Source organism: Schistocerca gregaria, chromosome 6 (assembly GCF_023897955.1).
Source record: "Schistocerca gregaria isolate iqSchGreg1 chromosome 6, iqSchGreg1.2, whole genome shotgun sequence".
Classification (NCBI taxonomy): Eukaryota; Metazoa; Arthropoda; class Insecta; order Orthoptera; family Acrididae; genus Schistocerca; species Schistocerca gregaria.
In genome coordinates, this window is record NC_064925.1 from 211268063 (window position 1) to 211289731 (window position 21669).

Genomic DNA, 21669 nt, shown 5'->3' on the forward strand with positions numbered 1-21669 from the left:
AGTACAGTGCTGAGGAGGTGGTTATACGATATAGGTTGGTTTTTCGTGGTTAGGGTGTGGTTACCTTACTGTGCACAAGAAAACGCTAAATGCGCAAGAATATGAACCTATTTTACAACTTTGTGTACTGGTACAGTAGAATAACAGTTTGGAGGCGATGATTGGTCGTGCCAGCATGACAGTTCACTCTATCATATAACATCAGTCTATGTCGCAATGGTCTGTAGACAATAACACACCTGAAATACACTCATGCTCATGAATTAAGGATAACTGCAGAATGTGGTGTCACACAACTTGGCACTACACAAAACTGGCGCTAATTGCTTAGACACATAGGGAACACACACGACACACGTCTACGGTATTGCTGATAAGTTGAGAAAACCGTACGTGTGCTACAAAACTCCACTGTTTCCTGCGAATGTACCCCGACATCAATATGGGTTATTAACATCACGCACACATACACAGGCCGCACAACGCGTTTGCATACTCTGGATCAGGTGGTCGAGCAGCTACTGGGGTATAGCCTCCCATTTTTCACCAGTGCCTGTCGGAGCTCCTGAAGGGATTTGAAGACGTGCAGTGCTACGTCGACCGAGAGCATCCCAAATGTGCTCGATGGGTTTAGCTCTGGAGAATAGGCAGCCCACACTCCATTCGCCTGGTATGTTCTGCTTCAAGGTACTCCTCCACAATGGCAACTCGGTGGGGCTGTGCGTTATCATCGATCAGGAGGAAGGTTGGGACCCACTGCACCCCTAAAAAGGCGGACATACTGGTGCAAAATGATGTCCCGATACACCTGACCTGTTACAGTTCCTCTGTCAAAGACGTGCCGCAGTGTATGTGCACCAATCATAATCCCACCTCACACCATCAAACCACGAGCTCCTTACAAGTCCCTTTCAAGGACATTAAGGGGTACGTATCTGGTTCCTGGTTCACACCAGACGAAAAACCAGGAGAGAATCACTGTTCAGACTATACCTGGACTCGTCCGTGAACATAACCTGGGACCACTGTTCCAATGACCATGAGCTGTGTTCTTGACACCAGGCTTTACGGGCTGTGCTGTGACCAGGGGTCAGTGGAATGCACCTAGCAGATCTCCGGGCCAATAAATCATATCTGTTCAGTCGTCTAGATTGTGTGTCTGGAGACAACTACTCCAGTGACTGCGATAAGGTCCAGAGCAAGGCTACCTGCAGTACTCAATGGCCCTCTGCGGGCACTGATCGTGAGATATCGGTCTTCTTGTGGTGTTGCACACTGTGGACGTCCCGTACTCTAGCACCTGGACACGTTTCCTGTCTACTGGAATCGTTGCCATAATCGTGAGATCACAACTTGTGGCACATGGAGGGCCCGTGCTACGACCTGCATTGTTTGACCATCCTCAAGTCGCCCTAGTATTCTACCCCTCATAACGTCATCAATATTTGTTCTTTGAGTCATTTTCAACACAGAGTCACCATTAGCACGTCTGAAAACGTGTGCACACTTACTCGCTGCACTGTACTCTGACATGCACCAATAAACCTCTGTGAATGTGCTACCAACGCCACTGTGCGACGACCGCAGATCTAATGCACCGTATGGCCATACCCCGAGGAGATTTAAACCCGCAAACCGGCACCAGACCGTTATTTAGCCATGTATCAGCATTATCCTTAATTTATGAGCATGAGTGTAGATTAGCCTGTGCAGAGTCCCAACCTGAACCAAATGGAACACCTCTGGGATGGGTTATAATGTCGACTTCGCTCCAGAACCCAGCGTCCAACATCACATCCTTTTTTGGTTTTGGCTCTTGAAGAAGAATGGGCTGTCATTCCACAAACATTCAGATGCCTGCCTGGAAGTCTCTCGGCCATACAGTCGGACTGATTGATAATTGTAGAATGAATTTTCAACGGCTTAAGGTGCCATCATCATCAGGTTACTCCTGCTGACTGACATTCTCGACCAGTGGGTGCGATTTATATACCAGTCGTTACCCCCCTCTACTGACCTCGTGTATGGACTGTACTCCGGAACCGTGTGACTGCTACGGTCGCAGGTTCGAATCCTGCCTCGGGCATGGATGTGTGTAATGTCCTTAGGTTAGTTAGGTTTAAGTAGTTCTAAGTTCTAGGGGACTAATGACCACAGCAGTTGAGTCCCATAGTGCTCAGAGCCATTTGGACTGCACGATGCACCAGCTCCGGTGGTGGGCGTAGTACACGCTCGGGAGTCGAATGGTGGTCCTAAGTCTGCGCTCGGTCTCGTGCTCGGTCTTCCGATTCCGTTTCCTCTAGAGAATTTTCAGTGCTGGAGCTCACGCTTGACTAAGCTGAAATCCACTGTCTTGTTGATGAAGTTCTCATGTAGCAGGATTTTGACAGCCTACTTGTATACGCAGTCCCAATAATGAGCTGGGTTGCGCAGAAATTTTGTATCTTCGTATTTCGCTATCTGGTCGGTAGTGTAGGTTCCTGGAGGTCGGTGTGCCGTTTGTGTTCCGTGCAGCTTTCTTCAGTTGTGCGAATGGTTTGCCCGACATGTGCATTCCCCCACTCGCATGGTATGTAATACACTCCAAGTTCAGCCGGCCGCTGTGACCGAGCGGTTCTAGGCGCTTCACTTCGGAACCGCGCTGCTGCTACTGTCGCAGGTTCGGATCCTGCCTCGGACATGGATGTGTGTGATGTCCTTAGGGTAGTTAGGTTTAAGTAGTTCTAAGTCTAGGGAACTGATGACCTCAGATGTTAAGTCCCATAGTGAAACTTCCTGGCAGATTAAAACCGTGTGCCGGACCGAGACTCGAACTCAGGGCCTTTGCCTTTCGCGGGCAAGTGCTCTACCAACTGAGCTACCCAAGCACAACTCACGCCCCGTCCTCACAGCTTCACTTCTGCCAGTACCTCGTCCCCTCGCTGTGAGGACGGGGCGTGAGTCATGCTTGGGTAGCTCAGTTGGTAGAGCACTAGCCCGCGAAAGGAAAAGGTCCCGAGTTCGAGTCTCGGTCCTGCACACAGTTTTAATCTGCTAGGAAGTTTCATAACAGTGCACACTCCGCTACAGAGCGAAAATCTCATTCTGGAAACATCCCCCAGATTGTGGATAAGCCATATCTCCACAACATCTTTTCTTTCAGGAATGCTAGTTCTGCAGGTTCGCAGGAGAGCTTCCGTAAAGTTTGGAAGGTAGGAGGCGAGCTACTGGCAGAAGTGAAGCTGTGAGGACGGGCCGTGAGTCGTGCTTGGGTAGCTCAGTTGGTAGAGCACTTGCCCGCGAAAGGCAAAGGTGCCGATTTTGAGTCTCGGTCCGGCACACAGTTTTAATCTGCCAGGAAGTTTCATATCAGTACACACTTTGCTGCAGAGTGAAAATCTCATTCAAGTCCCATAGTGCTTAGAGGCATTTGAACCATTACCATGTTCGGCATTCCAGATTTCGCAGTGCCAGGTCCCTTTTTATAGTCTCTAAAAGCGAATCGGTTTTTGCTGGCGGTTGGCACACACATTTGACACTGTTTCGTCATAAAAATCTACCGATGTTTTCAGATACGTTGTCCGCGTATGGAAAATAGGCAATCTTTTTCGGTTGGTCTTCATCGGTTGGTCTTTTGCTTGAAGGCACGTAGAATTCGCTGCAGCCGTTTTTATGGAACACGTCCCTGAGGTGGTGCAGTTCCGGTTATAGGGTTTCTTCGGAAGTTACACCAGATCTGTGGACCAGTGTGTTCAGCAGTCCTTCCCTTTCTAACGGCTGATGACAGCTATAGGCGTGAAGGTACTGTTCCGCGTGCGTTTTCGCCCATTAAATGCGGTGTCCCTTTGTTTTGTCCGGCTTTTTCCGCACCAGCTTACTGGTTTGATCCATCTCCGTGGTAAACTGAATTTGGTTGTGAATAGATTTCAGGTGTTGCAAGGTCAAATGACTAATGTATCTTCTACATCTCTGTCGGTTCAATGGTGTTGACTCTAGGGCCTTATCCTCAAAGTCTTCGTGTACATATTGGCCCCCACAGTTGACGGAGGATACCAACAGATAAACCACCAATCTGTTTATAGTAATGTCCGTTAAAAAAAGTATCTTAACGTGAGGGAAAAATTGGAAAGTTTGGTGAATGAGGGTCCAAATTTCTTTTCAGTAAGTTCCAGCGACTCCTTGAGTGGAACTATGGTAAAAAGTGACATTACGTCGGACCTGACTATGAGGTCTGGGGTTGTCAGTCTGAGTTCCGTAGACTTTTCACAAACTGAGGCGAGTTCTTGATGTGGCGTTCACATTTTCCAACCATCGGACTCAAAACTACGTCAAGTGTTTCGCAAGCTGGTACTCACTGTTGTCTCAGACGTGTGCCCTCTTTGTGCGCCGTCGATAATACGTTCTACAACGATCAATAAACCCGGCTGCAAGCTTGAGACACTTTCAAGCAGCATATTCGCCGGAAAAGAAACCTACTATCACACACTCAACGACTTCGCTGAAAGCGTCCCCACAAGAGCTGAAGCCGTCGTAAAGGCGATTGGTGTTCATGAGCTCTTGATGCTGTTTGATGATTTTTAGGCAACATTTTCGTTATGGAGATACTGCGGGAAACACACAGTATGTCTCAGGACTCAGAGCGTCTGACAGCTTAGTGACTCGTACCGTAACGGCAACGTCAGGCGACTGCCATGGGCGTCTTTTTCTAAAGATATTGCAAGTAACTTCCTTGGCATTAAGTGTAGGCGCAAAATAGTCGATACGATTGTTTCAGACATTCATTTTAAGGCTGACTGATCAGGCAAGTGTTGTATTCGAAGTAACTATAAGATAATTTGCTTGTTTGTTACACTGCTTCTGTTCACTTGGATTTGCTAAGCAAGTATAGGCGTCCACAAGGAACGGTGAGGAGGAGTTGGGACGGGAGGGTGGCGCTTGCCCCTCACCCATGGAGTCTGGAGTACAGTGCTCTTATTCAAATACTGAGTGGATAACCATAAGCTCTCTGGATTTCTTGTCTCATCTACGAGTTTTAGTTATTATGTCATGAAACTGACCAACTCATTTGGGAATTTCTAAAGTTTGGCCACCCTATGGAATTATTTCTACGAACGCCCAACTAAACAAACATGCTTTCTTAGTTACAGTATATCATTTTTAAAATTGAAATACTGACTTTTCCATGGCAGTGAATCACAATTTTTTGTATCTTTTTTTTTTAAATGCACTTATTCATAACGATGTTTTAAGTTGTGATGATAGCTTAATGGTTTCAGCTGTTTTCATTTTTTAATGTCATCAGTTGATGAAATCAAATTGTATATTAGTATTTTATAAAATTAATTAATAAGCCATAACTACTGTGTTATAAGCTTTTAATTCCAAAATACACAGCAGTTCTGACAATGCTATATTTATTTTTAAATGAACACACCGCCATTTGACTGCATTGTTCTTTATTTAAGTACGACCCAGGTTTCGACCTTTTATGTAATTGTCAAGTGACTGAGTTTATGTTATCAAAACATATTTCAGGACATAATGACATAAACTGTGTCAGTTGAAAATGGCATAAAGGCCTAAACCTGGGTCGTACTTAAATAAAGACCAACTCAGTCAAATGGATTTGTGTTCATTTAACACTTATTGTATGACTGTTCCTAAGCCACATCAAAAACTGTTGCTGTATTTATGGTCAGTTGTCACAAAATATCCCCTGTTATGGGCCACACCGCATTTTCCTTGTAGAGGTCTAGCGATGCTGATTACAGACATGATGACAACATCGTGTAGCACTCCATTATTGACTTTTACTTTGCAAATTATTTATTTTCCAGACCGCTGCGGCATTCGAAGTGAGAGTAGAGGGAAGTCCGAAAAATGGGAAAACTGAACAGGGTTACGTATTGTATCTTGTGGAAGGCTTGGACTACGAGGAGTATGCAGTACATGTTCTCAACATACGAGCAAACGTAAGTACCCAATAGATAAGAGTGTAACCATTGTTCGGTTAGGATGGACAAACTCCCAAACCTTCCCCTAGGGAAAGAAAATTGCACACCTAACTCGCGTCGCGCGCGCACACACAATATATATATATATATATATATATATATATATATATATATATATATATATATATATATATATATATATCGTTTCATTATCGCTTTGAAGAAAATCAAATGCGGTGGATATTGAAAGAGAGTAGTAAATTGATCCATGGAGAGTTCTCATGAAAATTCAAAACTATTTAGCCGTTAGCGTCAGTTCTGGTCGCAATTGAAATTACCAGATGCTTTAGCGTTCAAAAAGCTTTCAGTATCATTGTACCTTCAATTATGAAACTTTTTCCCATATTACCCGTCAGTGTAAAACTTACCAAAATGCGGAAACAGAAAGTAGTAGCACGTAGTTGAATATTGTCTGCTGGAAACACTGGAAGCAAAATATGCACAAATTACACTTACAGTTCTATTTCCTAGGAAATTGTGGTTCGCTTCCTCCACCCGCATCCCTCCCAAGAAAATAAAATGTCCCCCCCCCCTCCCCAATCCACACCACACTTACATTGTAGTTCTTGCCTCTGTAGAACTATTTCACTTAGACTGAAAAGTAATGCCCCCACCTTCGTAGCTCTTAAACAGCCGGAAGCTTTGGTATGCATCAGCTACTGGCTTGTTCCGTAGCCTCTTCTCTACAGCTCCAGCTGGTGGGAAGCCTTAGCATGGAACGGTTGTGTTGTTACAGTGTGAAGTATGGAACCTTGCGCAAAGGTCGGTCAATGCGAATTAAGCAACGTGCAGTCATTGAATTCTTGACAGGAGAAGGTGTCACCTCAAAGGAGATTCATCAGAGAATGAAAGCAGTTTATGGTGATCGCGTTGATGTGGGTACTGTGTATCGTTGGACGAGTACGTTTAAATATGTTGAGGTGGGAATATCTGACCTGCGTGACAAACAAAGAGTGGGACGCCCTGTGACAGCAACCACCGAGTCTCACAAGCAAAATGTTGAGAGATTGATTCAGGACGATCGTCGTGTCACTCAGAGAGAAACTGCAAGCACAATCGGCATTTCACAAGGACGTGTGGGTCACATTATTGCCATGCTTGGCTATCGGAAGATCTGTGCACGATGGGTACCCCGGATGCTGACTCCTGAAATGAAAGCGCACAGACTTGAAATTTCCTAGGAACTCCTCTCGCAGTTAGGAGAATGAGGGCGACAACTTTCTCCATTCAGTTGTGACCGGAGACAAAACGTGGGTACACCATTACGACCCGGAGACGAAACGTCAGCCTATGGAATATCGACACAAAGACTCGCCCCAGAAAAAGAAGTTCAAGACGCAGCCCTCGGCTGGAAAAATCATGGCCACAGTGTTCTGGGACGCAGATGGTGTTATCCATGTTGATTCAGAGCGATACATCGCAACGCTGCGAACTCTGAAATGACGGCTAACAAGGGTCCGAAAGGAAAACGGAAATGTTTTCCTGCAGTATGATAATGCCAGCCACACTCTTCACGTGCCACCACAGCAGAACTCCAGGGACTGAATCTCACCAACGTACGGCGTCCTCCATACAGTGCAGATTTAGCACCGTCTAACTTCCATCTTTTTCCGATAATGAAAGACGATCAGCGGAGACATTAGCATGCTTCTGATGAAGACGTCGAGAGAACTGTGAGACTGTGGTTACGGAAATAGAGTGTTGACTTCTTCCGTGATGGGTTCAGGAAACTTGTTCATCGTTGGCTGAAATGTATCCAGTTAGATATGATTATGTAGAAAAGTAAATATTGGTAATTAAAGATCACATTCTAAGGATCATTTCTGTGTTTGATTTATTAAAATATTCCTATCCAAACCCAACTAACGAAGGTGGAAGCATTACTTTTCATTCAACTCTCGTATTTTAAAAAATGTCTCTAAGCACTATGGGACTTAACATCTGAGGTCTTCAGTGTCGTATTTTCAGGAGATGGAAAGAGTCTAGCAACAGTAAGATTAACCATTTGCAAGCGGTTAACACAATTGTACTGAAATCGGCTAGAAATGCACATTGGAATATTGTTCACGAACGAGTTGTCGGAGGGAAAGAGCTGATAGTGGAGTTATATGATACTGCTTACAGAGCAAACAATGCAGAGGATTTCTTTGAATCTGGTTTGCACATGGCAAAGAGGGCTTTGAGCCATAATACTGTGTGACCAAAGATAATAAATATGCGGGCAGCTTTTGCACAAATTAGGTAACAGCCTTGCTGCAGTGGACACACCGGTTCCCGTCAGATCACCGAAGTAAAGCGCCGTCGGGCGTGGCCGGCACTTGGGTGGGTGACCATCCGGGCCGCCATGCGCTGTTGCCATTTTTCGGGGTGCACTCAGCCTCGTGATGCCACCTGAGGAGCTACTCGATTGAATAGTAGCGGCTCCGTCCAAAGAAAACCATCATAATGACCGGGAGCGGTGGGCTCACCACACGCCCCTTCTATCCGCATCTTCAGCAGAGGATGACAAGGCGATCGGATGGTCCCGATGGGCCACTTGTGGCCTGAAGACGGAGTGCTGCTGCTGCTGTCTGCATAAATTGCGACACCGGTAAGAATGCGTATGCCAAACATGAACTTTTGCATAAATCAGGTGTATGATAAAAGACGAACGGTCAGTATTACACAACTGTGCGCAAATTTTACCAAACGTAGAATAGTTCGACTCGCCCCTCGCCCGTGTGCTATTATTAAATCCTCTGTTTGTTGTGGCATACATAGAAAAACAGTGTGAGGGAATATTCCCAGGAAGAGCTCCTTCCACATCACTTGTGTCCAGGTGTACGGATACCTACAGTTTATGCTGGAGAAACGCAGAAAAGAAATTTCCGACGAAGCATATACACTGCTTGACACAAAAAATGAGCACGCAGAAGGGAAGGAGGAAAGGAAATGAAACTTCAAGTGTTGAGAGCGTGTTTGATGCTATTTCAGTGACTACAACTTCGAAATAAGTTTACAAGGAACTTCGCAGTATGATACCACTAACTGGCATGACTTCACACCTCCTCTGACCTGTATGCATGCACAGAGCCTGTCAGTAAGAGTTCTGTAGAGAGACGTGCCACGTGTGGGCGAGCGTTGTTCTGCTGGAAAATAGCACCATGATAGTGTTGAACGAGAGGCAATACATCCCGTGCCCATGACGTACTGTCCTGTACCATTACCAGCTGCGACCTGGAGTCATACCCGATGACTCACCACACCCTGAAGCCACCCTGACATCACTGTGCCTCTCCAAAATATTGGAGAAGTAGAAACTGTCCTCACGTGTCCCCCGCCAGAATGAGAGGAGGCGGTAGTACTGAGTGGTCAGTAGAAGTGTGGTTGCGGTCAGCAGACGCCAGTGACTTCGAAAGTGGACTAATCATCGGATTCTGTCTGAGTAGCTAAACAGATAAATCGAGACCACCGCTACCTTCCCTGGTTTCAGTTCATGAGATGTTATGGGCTTCCATTCTTCCACTGAAATTCTAAAGCGTCACTGAAATAATTGTCCCCAACACTTCCCAAGTCATCCCAAAGCGAAGGGTGGACCTACACCATAATAATGTTCACTAATTGGGTTCTGGGTACTTTTGATGAGATAGTGTATTTTAAGTTATTTTTTTACGAATAATATATCTCAGGTTCTCGACATAGTGTCTGCCTAAATTACATGTAACTGATGTCGTTTACTTCCATACATCACTCTTGTCCGACTTTTACAGTGAAGTTAGGTCGTAAATATTTAGTTGACAATAACGCAGGAATGGTGTTTGTTGCCATACAACTCAGTCTCCTTTACATAAAGTAAGAACGATGGCATTTGTGGAAGAATGCAGTTAACTGCAGCGTTTGCGTTCAGTAGACTAGAGAGTCTCTTCCGTAAGAAAGCTGAGCTGGTCATTGTTTTTTTTCCAGGATGGAGTCAATGAAACGACGATGTCGTATGTTGTGGACGTTATCGACCTCCCTGATACACCGCCAGTGTGGGATAGTTTTCTGCCGTCTATGAGCATCAATGAGAAAGACCCTCAAGTAAGTAAATCATTAGATTTAGTAATTAGCTGTATCTTTCCACCTGATCTATTCGCGCTCACATGATCCTATTTTCATCGCGACCAATTAGACACTGTTTACTTTCACACATCGTTCTCGAAATGGGGAGCCGCTCTCAGTGTCAAATTGAATAATGGAATTGAATAATATAATTATCACGATGTGAAGTTTTGACGTGTAAGAATAAGGTTAGTGCATAAGTTCGTAGGGTTTTTCCATAGATTTAATAACACAACAGTTACACATAACAGAGACTTAAGTCATCAATAATATATTCTCCTTCACTATTTACAACAGTCTGCCAACGCTTGTGTAACTTTTCCATTCGGAAACTGTATAAAACACGTGGTTTTGAGACGAATAACTCGACGAGCCATGTTCGGTGCGCAAATTCATCCGTAAAAGTAAGTTCCTTGAAGGTTCTTCGATTGAGTGCGGAAAAGGTGAAAATCTGAGGGTGCAAGACCAGGTGACTAATGTGGGTGCAGAATGACTACCCAACTCCTATGCTGTGTTTTTGTTATCCTAGCAGGATAAGGGCCGGCGTTATCGTGAAGTAGCATAATGTTTACTGGAATACTCTCTTTCAAATTCTGAAGGCGACAGGGGTAAAATACAGGGAGTGAAAGGATATTTACAATTTGTACAGAAACCAGATGGCAGTTATAAGAGTCGAGGGGCATGAAAGGGAAGCAGTAGTTGGGAAGGGAGTCAGACAGGGTTGTAGCCTCTCTCTGATGTTACTCAGTCTGTATATTGAGCAAGCAGTAAAGGAAACAAAAGAAAAATTCGGAGTAGGTATTAAAATCCATGGAGAAGAAATAAAAACTTTGAGGTTCGCAGATGACATTGTAATTCTGTTAGAGACAGCAAAGGACTTGGAAGAGCAGTTGAACGGAATGGAGAGTGGCTTCAAAGGAGGATATAAGATGAGCATCAACTAAAGCAAAACGAGGGTAATGGAATGTAGTCGAATTAAATCGGGTGTTGCTGAGGGAATTAAATTAGGAAAAGAGACAAGGTAGAAGATGAATTTTTCTATTTGAGGAACGAAATACCTGACGAAGGTCGAAGTAGAGAGGATATAAAATGTAGACTGGCAATGGCAAGGAAAGCGTTTCTGAAAAAGAGAAATTTGTTAACATCGAGTATAGAATTAAGTGTCAGGAAGTCGTTTCTGAAAGTAAATGTATGGAGTGAAACTGGACGGTAAATAGTTTGGACAAGAAGAGAATGGAAGCTTTCGAAATGTGGTGCTATACAAGAATGCTGAAGATTAGATGGGTAGAAAAAATGGTCCAAATGCTCTGAGCACTATGGGACTTAACTTCTGAGGTCATCAGTCCCCTAGAACTTAGAACTACATAAAATTAACTAACCTAAGGACATCACAAACATCCATGCCCGAGGCAGTATTCGAACCTGCGACCGTAGCGGTCTTGCGGTTCCATACTGTAGCGCCTAGAACCGCTCGGCAATTCTGGCTGGCAGATGGGTAGATCACATAGCTAATGAGGAGGTATTGAATAGAATTGGGGAGAAGAGGAGTTTGTGGCCAACTTGACAAGAAGAAGGGACCGGTTGGTAGGACATGTTCTGAGGCATCAAGGGATCACAAATTAAGCATTGGAGGGCAGCGTGGAGGGTAAAAATCGTAGAGGGAGCCCAAGAGATGAATACACTAAACAGATTCAGAAGGATGTAGGTTGCAGTAAGTACTGGGAGATGAAGAAGCTTGTACAGGATTGAGTAGCATGGAGAGCTGCTTCAAACCAGTCTCAGGACTGAAGACCACAACAACAACAGCATCAATTCACGCAGCCTTCCTGGTCATTAATCTTGGATTGGGTCCGAAAGACGTCTTAGTTTTTGACATTAATTGTCTTCAGTGATGCTTGCACCTCGGGGAAACAATCTCTAGTACATCACACTGTCGCCGTTCCACCAGATACGTGATTTTTTTTCGTGGGCGTGCGCATGTCTTTTTATGGAGAGTTTCTGCTTGGTTTGGACTCAAAAATTCCTTTCTTTTCCTTACGTTAGCATAAAGCCACCATTTGTCACCACTAGTAGCGATACAGGATAGGAATGGTTAGTGTTCTTCACGCGACAATTGATGACGAGCAAGCCGAGTTGCATATACGCCAGCAGCTGATTTTTGTGATTTTGGCTTAGAGCAATCGGTACCCAAACACCCCATTTTTTAACCTTCTCCACTGCATTCAGACGTCGCACGGGGGTGGAATGATCACAGTTCGTCACATTTGCTAGTTCTCGAGCATACTGACATGGGTCATTGTGGACTAATGCGTTTAAATGATCTTCATCAAATCCTGAAGGCCCTCCTGAACGTGGAGAGTCACTGATAACATAACGATTCTCCTGCAAAGGAGAAAACCATTTTCTTGCCGTGCTCTGTGCAATGGCATTATCCCCATACACGGCACAAATGTTTATGGCTCCCTCCGCTGCTGTCAAGCCTCTATTGAACTCAAACAGAAGAATATGTCGAATATGTTAGAGTTTCTTGACTAGGCACTCCATTTTCTAGCATCCACAATTCCGCTCACTAGCTCCATATAACAAAATGACAGTATGTAAACTCAAATATCAACAGTGAACTACAAATAAAAAATGACAATCGGTAAATAAACCCATAACAACAATACCATCCAAAACAGAAACACTACGAACTTACGCATCAGTCTCATAAATTTTGAGAACATTCCTCATTGAGTGATGCAATCTTTGTAGTACTATGTCTGCATCAACAAAATCTTCTCGTTTCACAAGCCGCGTTGCTTAGAATGAAACACTCGAGCTTTCGTACTGAGATGCAATGGCACCCCTGGAACGTTCCAAACAGGGCCTGAGTGACGATTGCGCGAAAGGCAAGTTGGGCGACTCCTATCAGTGACGTCATATGGCCCGCTACGAATTCCTCTCCTGTGCCATCATCTCAGGGTAGCACTTGCAACCTACGTCGTCAATGATTTGCTGGATGTGTTCCAATCTTTGTCTTTCTCCTCAGTTTATACCTTTTACTGCTCGCTCTAGTACCATGGAAGTTATTCCCTGACGTCTTAACGGATGTCCTACCATTCCGTCCCTTCTCCACGTATTGTTTCCCTCGCCGATTCTTCGGAGAACCTCCTCATCCCTTACCTTAACAACCCACCTAATTTTCATTATTCTTCCTTAGCATCACATCTCAAATGCTTAGATTCTCTCCTGATATTCCCACAGTTCATGTTTCACTATCATACGATGCTGTGTTCCAAACGTACATTCTCAGAAATTTCTTCCTCATATTAAGGCTTATGTTTGGTAGTAGTAGACTTCTCTTGGCCAGTGCTATTCAGCTTTTTATGTCCTCCTTGCTCCGACCTCCATAGGTTATTTCGTTGCCTTGGTAGCAGAATTCCTTAAGTTCATTTATTTCGTTACCACCAATACTGACGTTGGGTTCCTCGTTGTTCCCATTTCAGCTGCTTCTCATCATTCTCGTCTTTCTTCGATTTACTCGCAGACCGTGTTCTATACTCATTAGACTATTCATTCCATTAAGCACGTCCTGTAACTCTTCACTTCTACTTAGGTTAGAAACGTCACCAGCGAATTTTATCACTGATGTCTTTTCACCTTGAATTTTAGTTCCGCTCTTCAACCTTTCTTTTACTTATGTCTTTGCTTCTTCGCTATATAGATTCAACAGTATTAGTTAAGTACTACATCCCTGTGTTACACCGTATTTAATCTCAGGGCTTCGTTTGGTCTTTCACTCTTATTATTCCCTCTTGGTTCTTGTACATATTATGTATTACCCGTCTTTCCCTGTAGCTTAACCTTTTTTCTGAGAATTTCTAACATCTTGCACCATTTTACATTGTCGAATGATTTTCCCAGGTCGACATATCTTACGAGCGTGTCTTGATTTTTTTGGTCTTGCTTCTATTATCAATTGCAACGTCAGAATTGCCTCTCTGGTAACTTTATCTTTCCTAAAGCCAAACTGATCGTCATCTAATACACCCTCAATTTTCTTTTCCATTCTTCTGTACATTTTTCGTGTAAGTACCTTTGATGGATGAGCTGTTAAGCTAGTAGTGTGATAACTCTTGCAGAACCTAAATATTGAAATGTGGAAAATTTTTTAAGTAGGCAAGTTTACTAAAATGAAATAAAATACGGTGTCCGGTCTAATTAGGCATAGTAATATGAAACATTACTTTTAAAGAGTCTGTATTAAATTTTGGTAAAGGAAAGCTACCATTACTTCTTTTCCAGAGAAGAGCAATGAAAGTCTGCAATAATAAGACAAGTGATACAGCGAATACTAGTGGTCATAAATAGTATGTGCAGGCTCTCACAAGAACAACTGACACTTTATCTCTTCTCCACAGTAATGCTTCGTTATATATAAATTATCTCATGATCAAATGTTGTGAGAGACACTACTAAACCAAACCTGGACATGGACATAGTCAGGTTTCGTTAGTTACTTTTCATATAGTACAATGATAATTAAAAGTCACTGGCAACAGGATATTTACATTTCTCTTTTTATGAATAAAAGCAATTACTCTAAGTTTATCTTTCATAGGCAAAGACTTAGGTGGGGCCCTCAAACTGTCTTTCCAATTTGTACTACACAAAGCACACAAAACTCTAGAATTACTTCATAATGCAATTAGTAAAACTGACCAATACACTAAAACCAACTAAACACACTTTTCTGAGAATATATGGTAGATTCAAATTTAGGTATTACTTTTCCACAAATTTCACTCGCCTTGCATGGATTTTTAAACAGTTAATGCCAGTGATTTTTCATACAGATTCTTAAGTATGACTTTATATGCATTTACACTCTAACTAACCTCAAGGCAACGTGCTGCCTTATTGCCATTTATACAACCAGTAATTTACACTAACAGAATTTAATGCAGTTAATCTTTAAAGCACAATCACTTTGAATTAAAACAAATCAAACACTATGGCGGTTTTCAGAAATGCATTAATAACTACCTCCCATGATTTCAATGAAACCCACAGTATTTCTATACGTCTTGTTGCATTCAGAATTAAGCAATACCAACAATCACTTATTTTCAGTCTTTTTCACATATAGGAAACTCAGATATTAGTACACTACTGGCCGTTAAAATTGACACACCAAGAAGAAATGCAGATGATAAATGGGTATTCATTGGACAAATATTTTATACTAGAACTGTCATGTGATTACATTTTCACGCAATTTGGGAGCATAGATCCTGAGAAATCAGTGCCCAGAACAACCACCCCTGTTCGTAATAACGGCCTTGATACGCTTGGGCATTGAGTCAAACAGAGCTTGGATGACGTGTACAGGTACAGCTGCCCATACACCTTCAACACGATACCACAGTTCATCAAGAGTAGTGACTGCCGTATTGTGACGAGCCAGTTGCTCGGCCACCATTGACCAGACGTTTTCTATTGGTGGAGAATGTGCTGGCCAGAGCAGCAGTCGAACATTTTCTGTATCCAGAAAGGCCCGTACAGGACCTGCAACATGCGGTCGTGCATCATCCTTCTTCGGAGGGATCGAATGAACGGTAGAGCCACTGGTCGTAACATATCTGAAGTGTAACGTCCACTGTTCAAAGTGCCGTCAAAAGCTAACAAGAGGTGACCGAGACGTGTAACCATTGTCACCCCATACCATCATGCTGGGTGATACGCCAGTCCGACGATGACGAATACACGCTTCCAATGTGCGTGCACCGCGATGCCGCCAAACACGGATGCGACCATTATAATACAGTAAACAGAACCTGGATTCATCCGAAAAAATGACGTTTCGTGCTCCCAGGTTCGTCGTTGAGTACATCAGCGCAGGCGCTCCTGTCTGTGATGCAGCGTCAAGGGGAACCACAGCCATGGTCTCCGAGCTGATAGTCCATGCTGCTGCAAGCGTCGTCGAACTGTTCGTGCAGATGGTTGTTGTCTTGCAAACGTCCCCATCAGTTGACTCAGGGATCGAGACGTGACTGCACGATCCGTTACATTGCCAACCGCGGTGGTCTAGTGGTTCAGGCACTCAGTCCTTAGGTTAGTTAGGTTTAAGTAGTTCTAAGTTCTAGGGGACTTATGACCACAGATGTTAAGTCCCATAATGCTCAGAGCCATTTTTGATCCGTTATAGCCTTGCGGATAAGATGCCTGTCATATCGACTGCTAGTGATACAAGGCTGTTGGGATCTAGCACGGCGTTCCGTATTACCCTCCTGGACCCACCGATTCATATTCTGCTAACAGTCATTGGATCTCGACCACCGAGAGCAGCAATATCGCGATACGATAAACCGTAATCGCGATAGGCTACAATCCGACCTTTTTCAAAGTCGGAAACGTGATGGTACGCATTTCTGCTCCTTACACGAGGCATCACAACAATGTTTCACCAGGCAACGCTGGTCAACTGCTGTTTTTGTCTGAGAAGTCGGTTGGAAACTCTCCTCATGTCAACACGTTGTAGGTGTCGCAACCGGCGCCAGCCTTGTGTGAATGCTCTGAAAAGCTAATCATTTGCATATTACAGCATCTTCTTCCTGTCGATAAAATTTTGCGTCTTTAGCACGTCATCTTCGTGGTGTAGCAATTTTAACGGCCAGTAGTGGATTTATGTAGAATGGATCCTAAGAGGTATGGAGATAGGAACCAATTCAAGGGCCGGACGCACATTTTAAAATAATTTGCTTTATTATTGCAAATTAAACAACACTTAAATGTACTGGTTCATACTTCGAAAAAAACCTGTCCTCTTAGATTTTGTTGAAGTGATAGCGCAATATTGGTGGCGAGTACATGGTGGCTACCTGGTCTCTCCTCTGGATGTAATTGGCTGTATTATCTCCTTCTTTGCGAGACGTTTCCGATATGAGAGCCTTTTCCATTAATAGAGCACCACTTTATCGCCGTAGACACATCTGAGGCCCTTCCATATTACAGCCAGGTACTGGAAGCCTCACCTGGCACCTGCGCAGCTCACTCTATTGCTGCTCAAACCAAAACTGTCCTGTAGCTAGCTGCCGACTGACTGTGCTCTCTTACTTGGCGCCCAGACTGAGCGCCACATCCACCCTTTAGCCCGCGCCAACCCCATTTTGGCGCGCGCCAAATCACTTTCATTACAAATGGAAAGTACTGTTGCTTTTCATTTTATACAATGCAAGTTCCTAGGTATGAACCAGATTGTGCATATTTGTAAACAAACGTCTTTTAAAAAAATTTAACTTTTAAATATATTAACATGTCAACACAAAAGCCACATAAGTATATAACATTTTCCTTCAGTTAATACAAGGAATTTAAATAGTAAAGAGAAAATATTTTACGCAATTTTTCACTTCTTTACAATAGGTAAAAGACATTACATAGTTAGAAATATATACTTGAGATTAAACAGAATTAATCAGTACAAAATACTTACAGTATTAAACTTCCTGGCAGATAAAAACTGTGTGCCGGACCGATTCTAGAACTCGGGACCTTTGCCTTTCGCGGGCAAGTGCTCTACCAACTGGGCTACCCAAGCGCGACTCACGCCGCATCCTCACAGCTTTACTTCTGCCAGTACTTCGTCTCCTACCTTCCAGACTTTACAGAAGCTCTCCTGCGAACCTTACAGAACTAGCACTCCTGAAAGAAAGGATATTGCGGAGACATGGCTTAGCCACAATCTAGGGGATGTTTCTAGAATGAAATTTTCAGTCTACAGCGGAGTGGGCGCTGATATGAAACTTCCTGGCAGATTAAAACTGTGTGCCGGACCGAGACTCGAACTCAGGACCTTTGTCTCATATCAGTGCACACTCCGCTGCAGAGTGAAAATTTCATTCTAGAAACATGCCCAAGGCTGTGGCTTAGCCATGTCTCTGCAATATCCTTTCTTTTAGGAGTGCTAGTTCTCCAAAGTTCGCAGGAGAGCTTCTGTAAAGTTTGGAAGGTAGGAGACGAGGTACTGGCAGAAATAAAGCTGTGAGGACGGAGCGTGAGTCGTGCTTGGGTAGCTCAGTTGGTAGAGCACCTGCCTACGAAAGTCAAAGGCCACGATTTCTGGTCTCGGTCCGGCATACAGTTTTAATCTGCCAGGAAGTTTCATACCAGTGCACACTCCGCTGTAGAGTGAAAATTTCATTCTACTTACACTATTAATTATGGTGTTACATCACGACAGTAAAAGTTTATTATTTTTATTTATTTATTTATTTTTTCAAATTATCGAGTTCGGGACAGCATGTGCCATCGTCAAATGTATGTCAAAACTCAAGTACAATAGTTCAAAATAAGATGTGTTTGAGTGTGTTGTGGGAATCCCTCTGTAGGCATTATCTATAGCAGACATATCTTAATTTAGAAAGATGTACATATCTGAGGCATGTCCGATGAGAGGACATGATTTTCTGAAGTTCAGTTATTTGAAATAAAATAATAAATCATTAGAAACCAGTCTGAGGTCTCAGAATAAGACAGCCTAACAAAGGATCACGTATTCATGAATAGTCCACTCTTATGAAAGTGAGGATGTACCAAGAGTCGTGTGTGACTCATTTTTAATACTTTCTAGTAATAAATCTAGGAGGTAGCTCAAGCCTAGAAATAAGGTGTCACGAAGCCAAAAATCGCTCTATCATGTGGAATGTGTAATTCTAACATGTCCTCACATCGAATGATAATACTGAGCCTTTGATTATCCTGTCTCTGACCTTCTGTATTGTCAAATGATTGTGATACTAGAAATACTTAATATTTTCGAGTTAATTTGACGGGTGTGTGTGAAAAGAAGTGAGATCTATCTCCATTACACAGTGAAAGGTAATTATTTTGTATTAGTTTTAATCAAAAGTAACAAATTTCCGATATACCAATGTCATCGCTACTTAGGATAGAATATAATAAGTAGTAACACCGAAATGTATTTGCTAAACCCTTACATGTCTGGGGCAAATTTCCAACGTAGTGCGATCATGGAAGGCTATGATAGGAACGGTTCAAAGATAATTCCTTCGCAAAGATTCAAGACCGAAGTTACTGGATCGAGATTGTCACCTTGACCACAGATTTTCAGGGACGACAAACGCGAAGATTGTGAAATATAATCCTTTCGTAGGAGAGCGTCTCAGACTCTTACAGATTTTTATTTTTTGGCTTGTTGACCACAAAATATTACAGTTCAACACTAGGTTACCCTACATATAAAAACAATAGGTTTCATATGGTCTAGCTCTCAGATAATGTTAAATCTCAGTTTACATGGCATTCGATTAATAATACGATTTGTTGATGTTCCAGACTGCGACTGTGGCAGCACACGACGGTGACATCAGTATTAACGCCGATATCTCCTACAAGCTGGAGGCGAAAAATGGTAAGTGAATAACAAATTTTACATCCACTTAAAACCACAAGGGATGAACAGAAAGAAATAGCTTCAATTTCTTAAATTGTAAAATATCGTGATAAAGGAACACTTTTGGCTTTGATGGTCTAACGCCGTTCTCCAGTCATTAGTCACCTAGTGCGAGGTAGTAATGTTAGTAGTAGATGAGGTTTCCTTTTTGACAGCAAAATAACTCATTATGATCGAACTAAAGAGAATGTAAAAAACGTACTACTAACAGCTTGATAAGCGTTTATAGAAATGGTGTTTGTTAGCACCGAATATAAATTTAAGTGTTATGAGCATCTTGTAAGGGTATTCGTCTGGAGCGTACCATTGAAAACAAGAGAAACCTGGATAGCGCGGACAATAATAGAGCAGAAACAGTTCAGACAATAATAGAATACAAACTTTTTAAATGTGACGAAGTCTTAAGGCGTAGATTGAATAACTTAGAATTTGCTGGTTTCAATAGTGCCCACTCTTATTATCGAAGTGGAATTGAGCATTTTTAAATCGTATTACTGAAAACATTTCGAATTATTTCCTAGTTGGGAAGAAGCGATCTAGACCTAAATTTTACTAGCTCTATCTATATATCTTTGTAACGCGAATTATCTTTTTTTAAAAAAAAGCAACTCTTAACTTATTCTAATGTCGTTAAACCCATAAATCGATACGAAAACAGCTGCATATGTACCAAATATTTTAGCGTCGTTTTTGTTTACATACAGCCAAACTCGTGTCATTCATGAACTAATGCATTCTCTAAGGGCCGGCCGGTGTGGCTGAGCGGTTCTGAGCTACGGTCGCAGGTTCGAATCCTGCCTCGGGCATGGATGTGTTTGATGTCCTTAGGTTAGTTAGGTTTAAGTAGTTCTAAGTTCTAGGGGACTGATGACCTCAGATGTTAAATCCCATAGTGCTCAGAGCAATTTCAACCATTCTTTAAGGTTAAACTTAATTCATCTTTAGAAATTGACCAAGAGTGGAAAATGTAGGTGCTGCTATATGTTGGTGAGTAGGGAGAATTGTTGCCAATCTTGGAGGAACCATTTTCTGTAGGGAGCGGGTGGGGGATGTAGTGGAGAAACATTGAGAAAATATAAGAGGCTCTCTCCTAGAACTGCAGGGTATGCAGCAGGAACATATTGATCAAGGAGCAGGAAGAGAAAATCTCTGTCCTTTACACACAATTTCAGGAAGTAAGAAAGAAATTCATCAAAATCAATGGAGATAGACCAGAGGAGGGTAGTTGGGAACTGTAGTCGATAGGAAGTGAGGGAAAAGAGAACGTGATATAATAATCATCGACACTTAAAACAGGTATCCACCACCGCCAGGATTACGTGGAGAACAGCCTCAGATAGGACTAGGAGCGGGAAATGTGGAGCTATCAGCTCGGAGGCCACGGCTGCGGTTACCCTTGACGCTGCATCACACACACGAGCGGCTGCGATGGTGTACTCGACGACGAACCTGGGTGCACGAATGGCAAAATGTCATCTTTTCGGATGAATCCAGGTCCGGTTTACAGCATAATGATAGCTGCGTCCGTGTTTGGCGACATCGCACACTGGAAGCGTGTATTCGTCATCGCCATAAACTTCCTGTTTACTACAGAAACAGTAGCTCGCTAAAGCAGAGGTCTACACACCCCAGCAACCGGAGAGAACGGGATGACATTGCTCGTCATGCAACTAAGATCGGCTCTGAACGTGATACCAGATGAGTTTCTCTAGCAACCACAGAGCACAGGACAAAGTGTACGGAGAAAGACTGCATTCTAATCCGGGATGGGCGAAAATTTTAAATTTATTTATAACGCCCATAGCAACGCTGACACATACCTGTTTCGGCCAGACAGCCTTTCTTCAAGTCCGTGGAATGAGATCTGGCCAAACGCTGCGTCATAATATCGGAATGCACTGTCGAGTCACTTTAATGTGACCGCCTGTCAAATGTCTGAATAGTCATGTGCGAGACGTGCAGGAAGACATTTAGTAGATCCGAAAAGGTGCCGACAGCGATGTGGAGCCATGCCGACTCCAGTGGCGCTACCAGCTGCGCCATGTTTCTCGGTTGAGGATCCATGTGGCGAGTACACCGATCGAGGTTGTTCCGCAGCTTCTCGATTGGGTTCAAGCCCGTTGAGTCTGGTGCCCACGT

At 43.2% G+C, this 21669-nt stretch overlaps 1 protein-coding gene and 1 pseudogene across 2 annotated transcripts in view; both read left to right on the forward strand.

The window, feature by feature from the left end:
• LOC126278373 (cadherin-23-like) overlaps nt 1–21669 on the forward strand; it is a 520639-nt gene that overhangs the window by 227509 nt on the left and 271461 nt on the right. For both annotated transcript variants that reach the window (XM_049978447.1, XM_049978446.1), the window contains exons 6-8: nt 5817–5951; nt 9936–10052; nt 19413–19488. In XM_049978447.1, the coding sequence (XP_049834404.1) occupies nt 5817–5951; nt 9936–10052; nt 19413–19488 (328 nt within the window). The remainder of the gene's footprint in view (nt 1–5816; nt 5952–9935; nt 10053–19412; nt 19489–21669) is intronic.
• LOC126279279 (5S ribosomal RNA) lies at nt 8234–8351 on the forward strand (annotated as a pseudogene).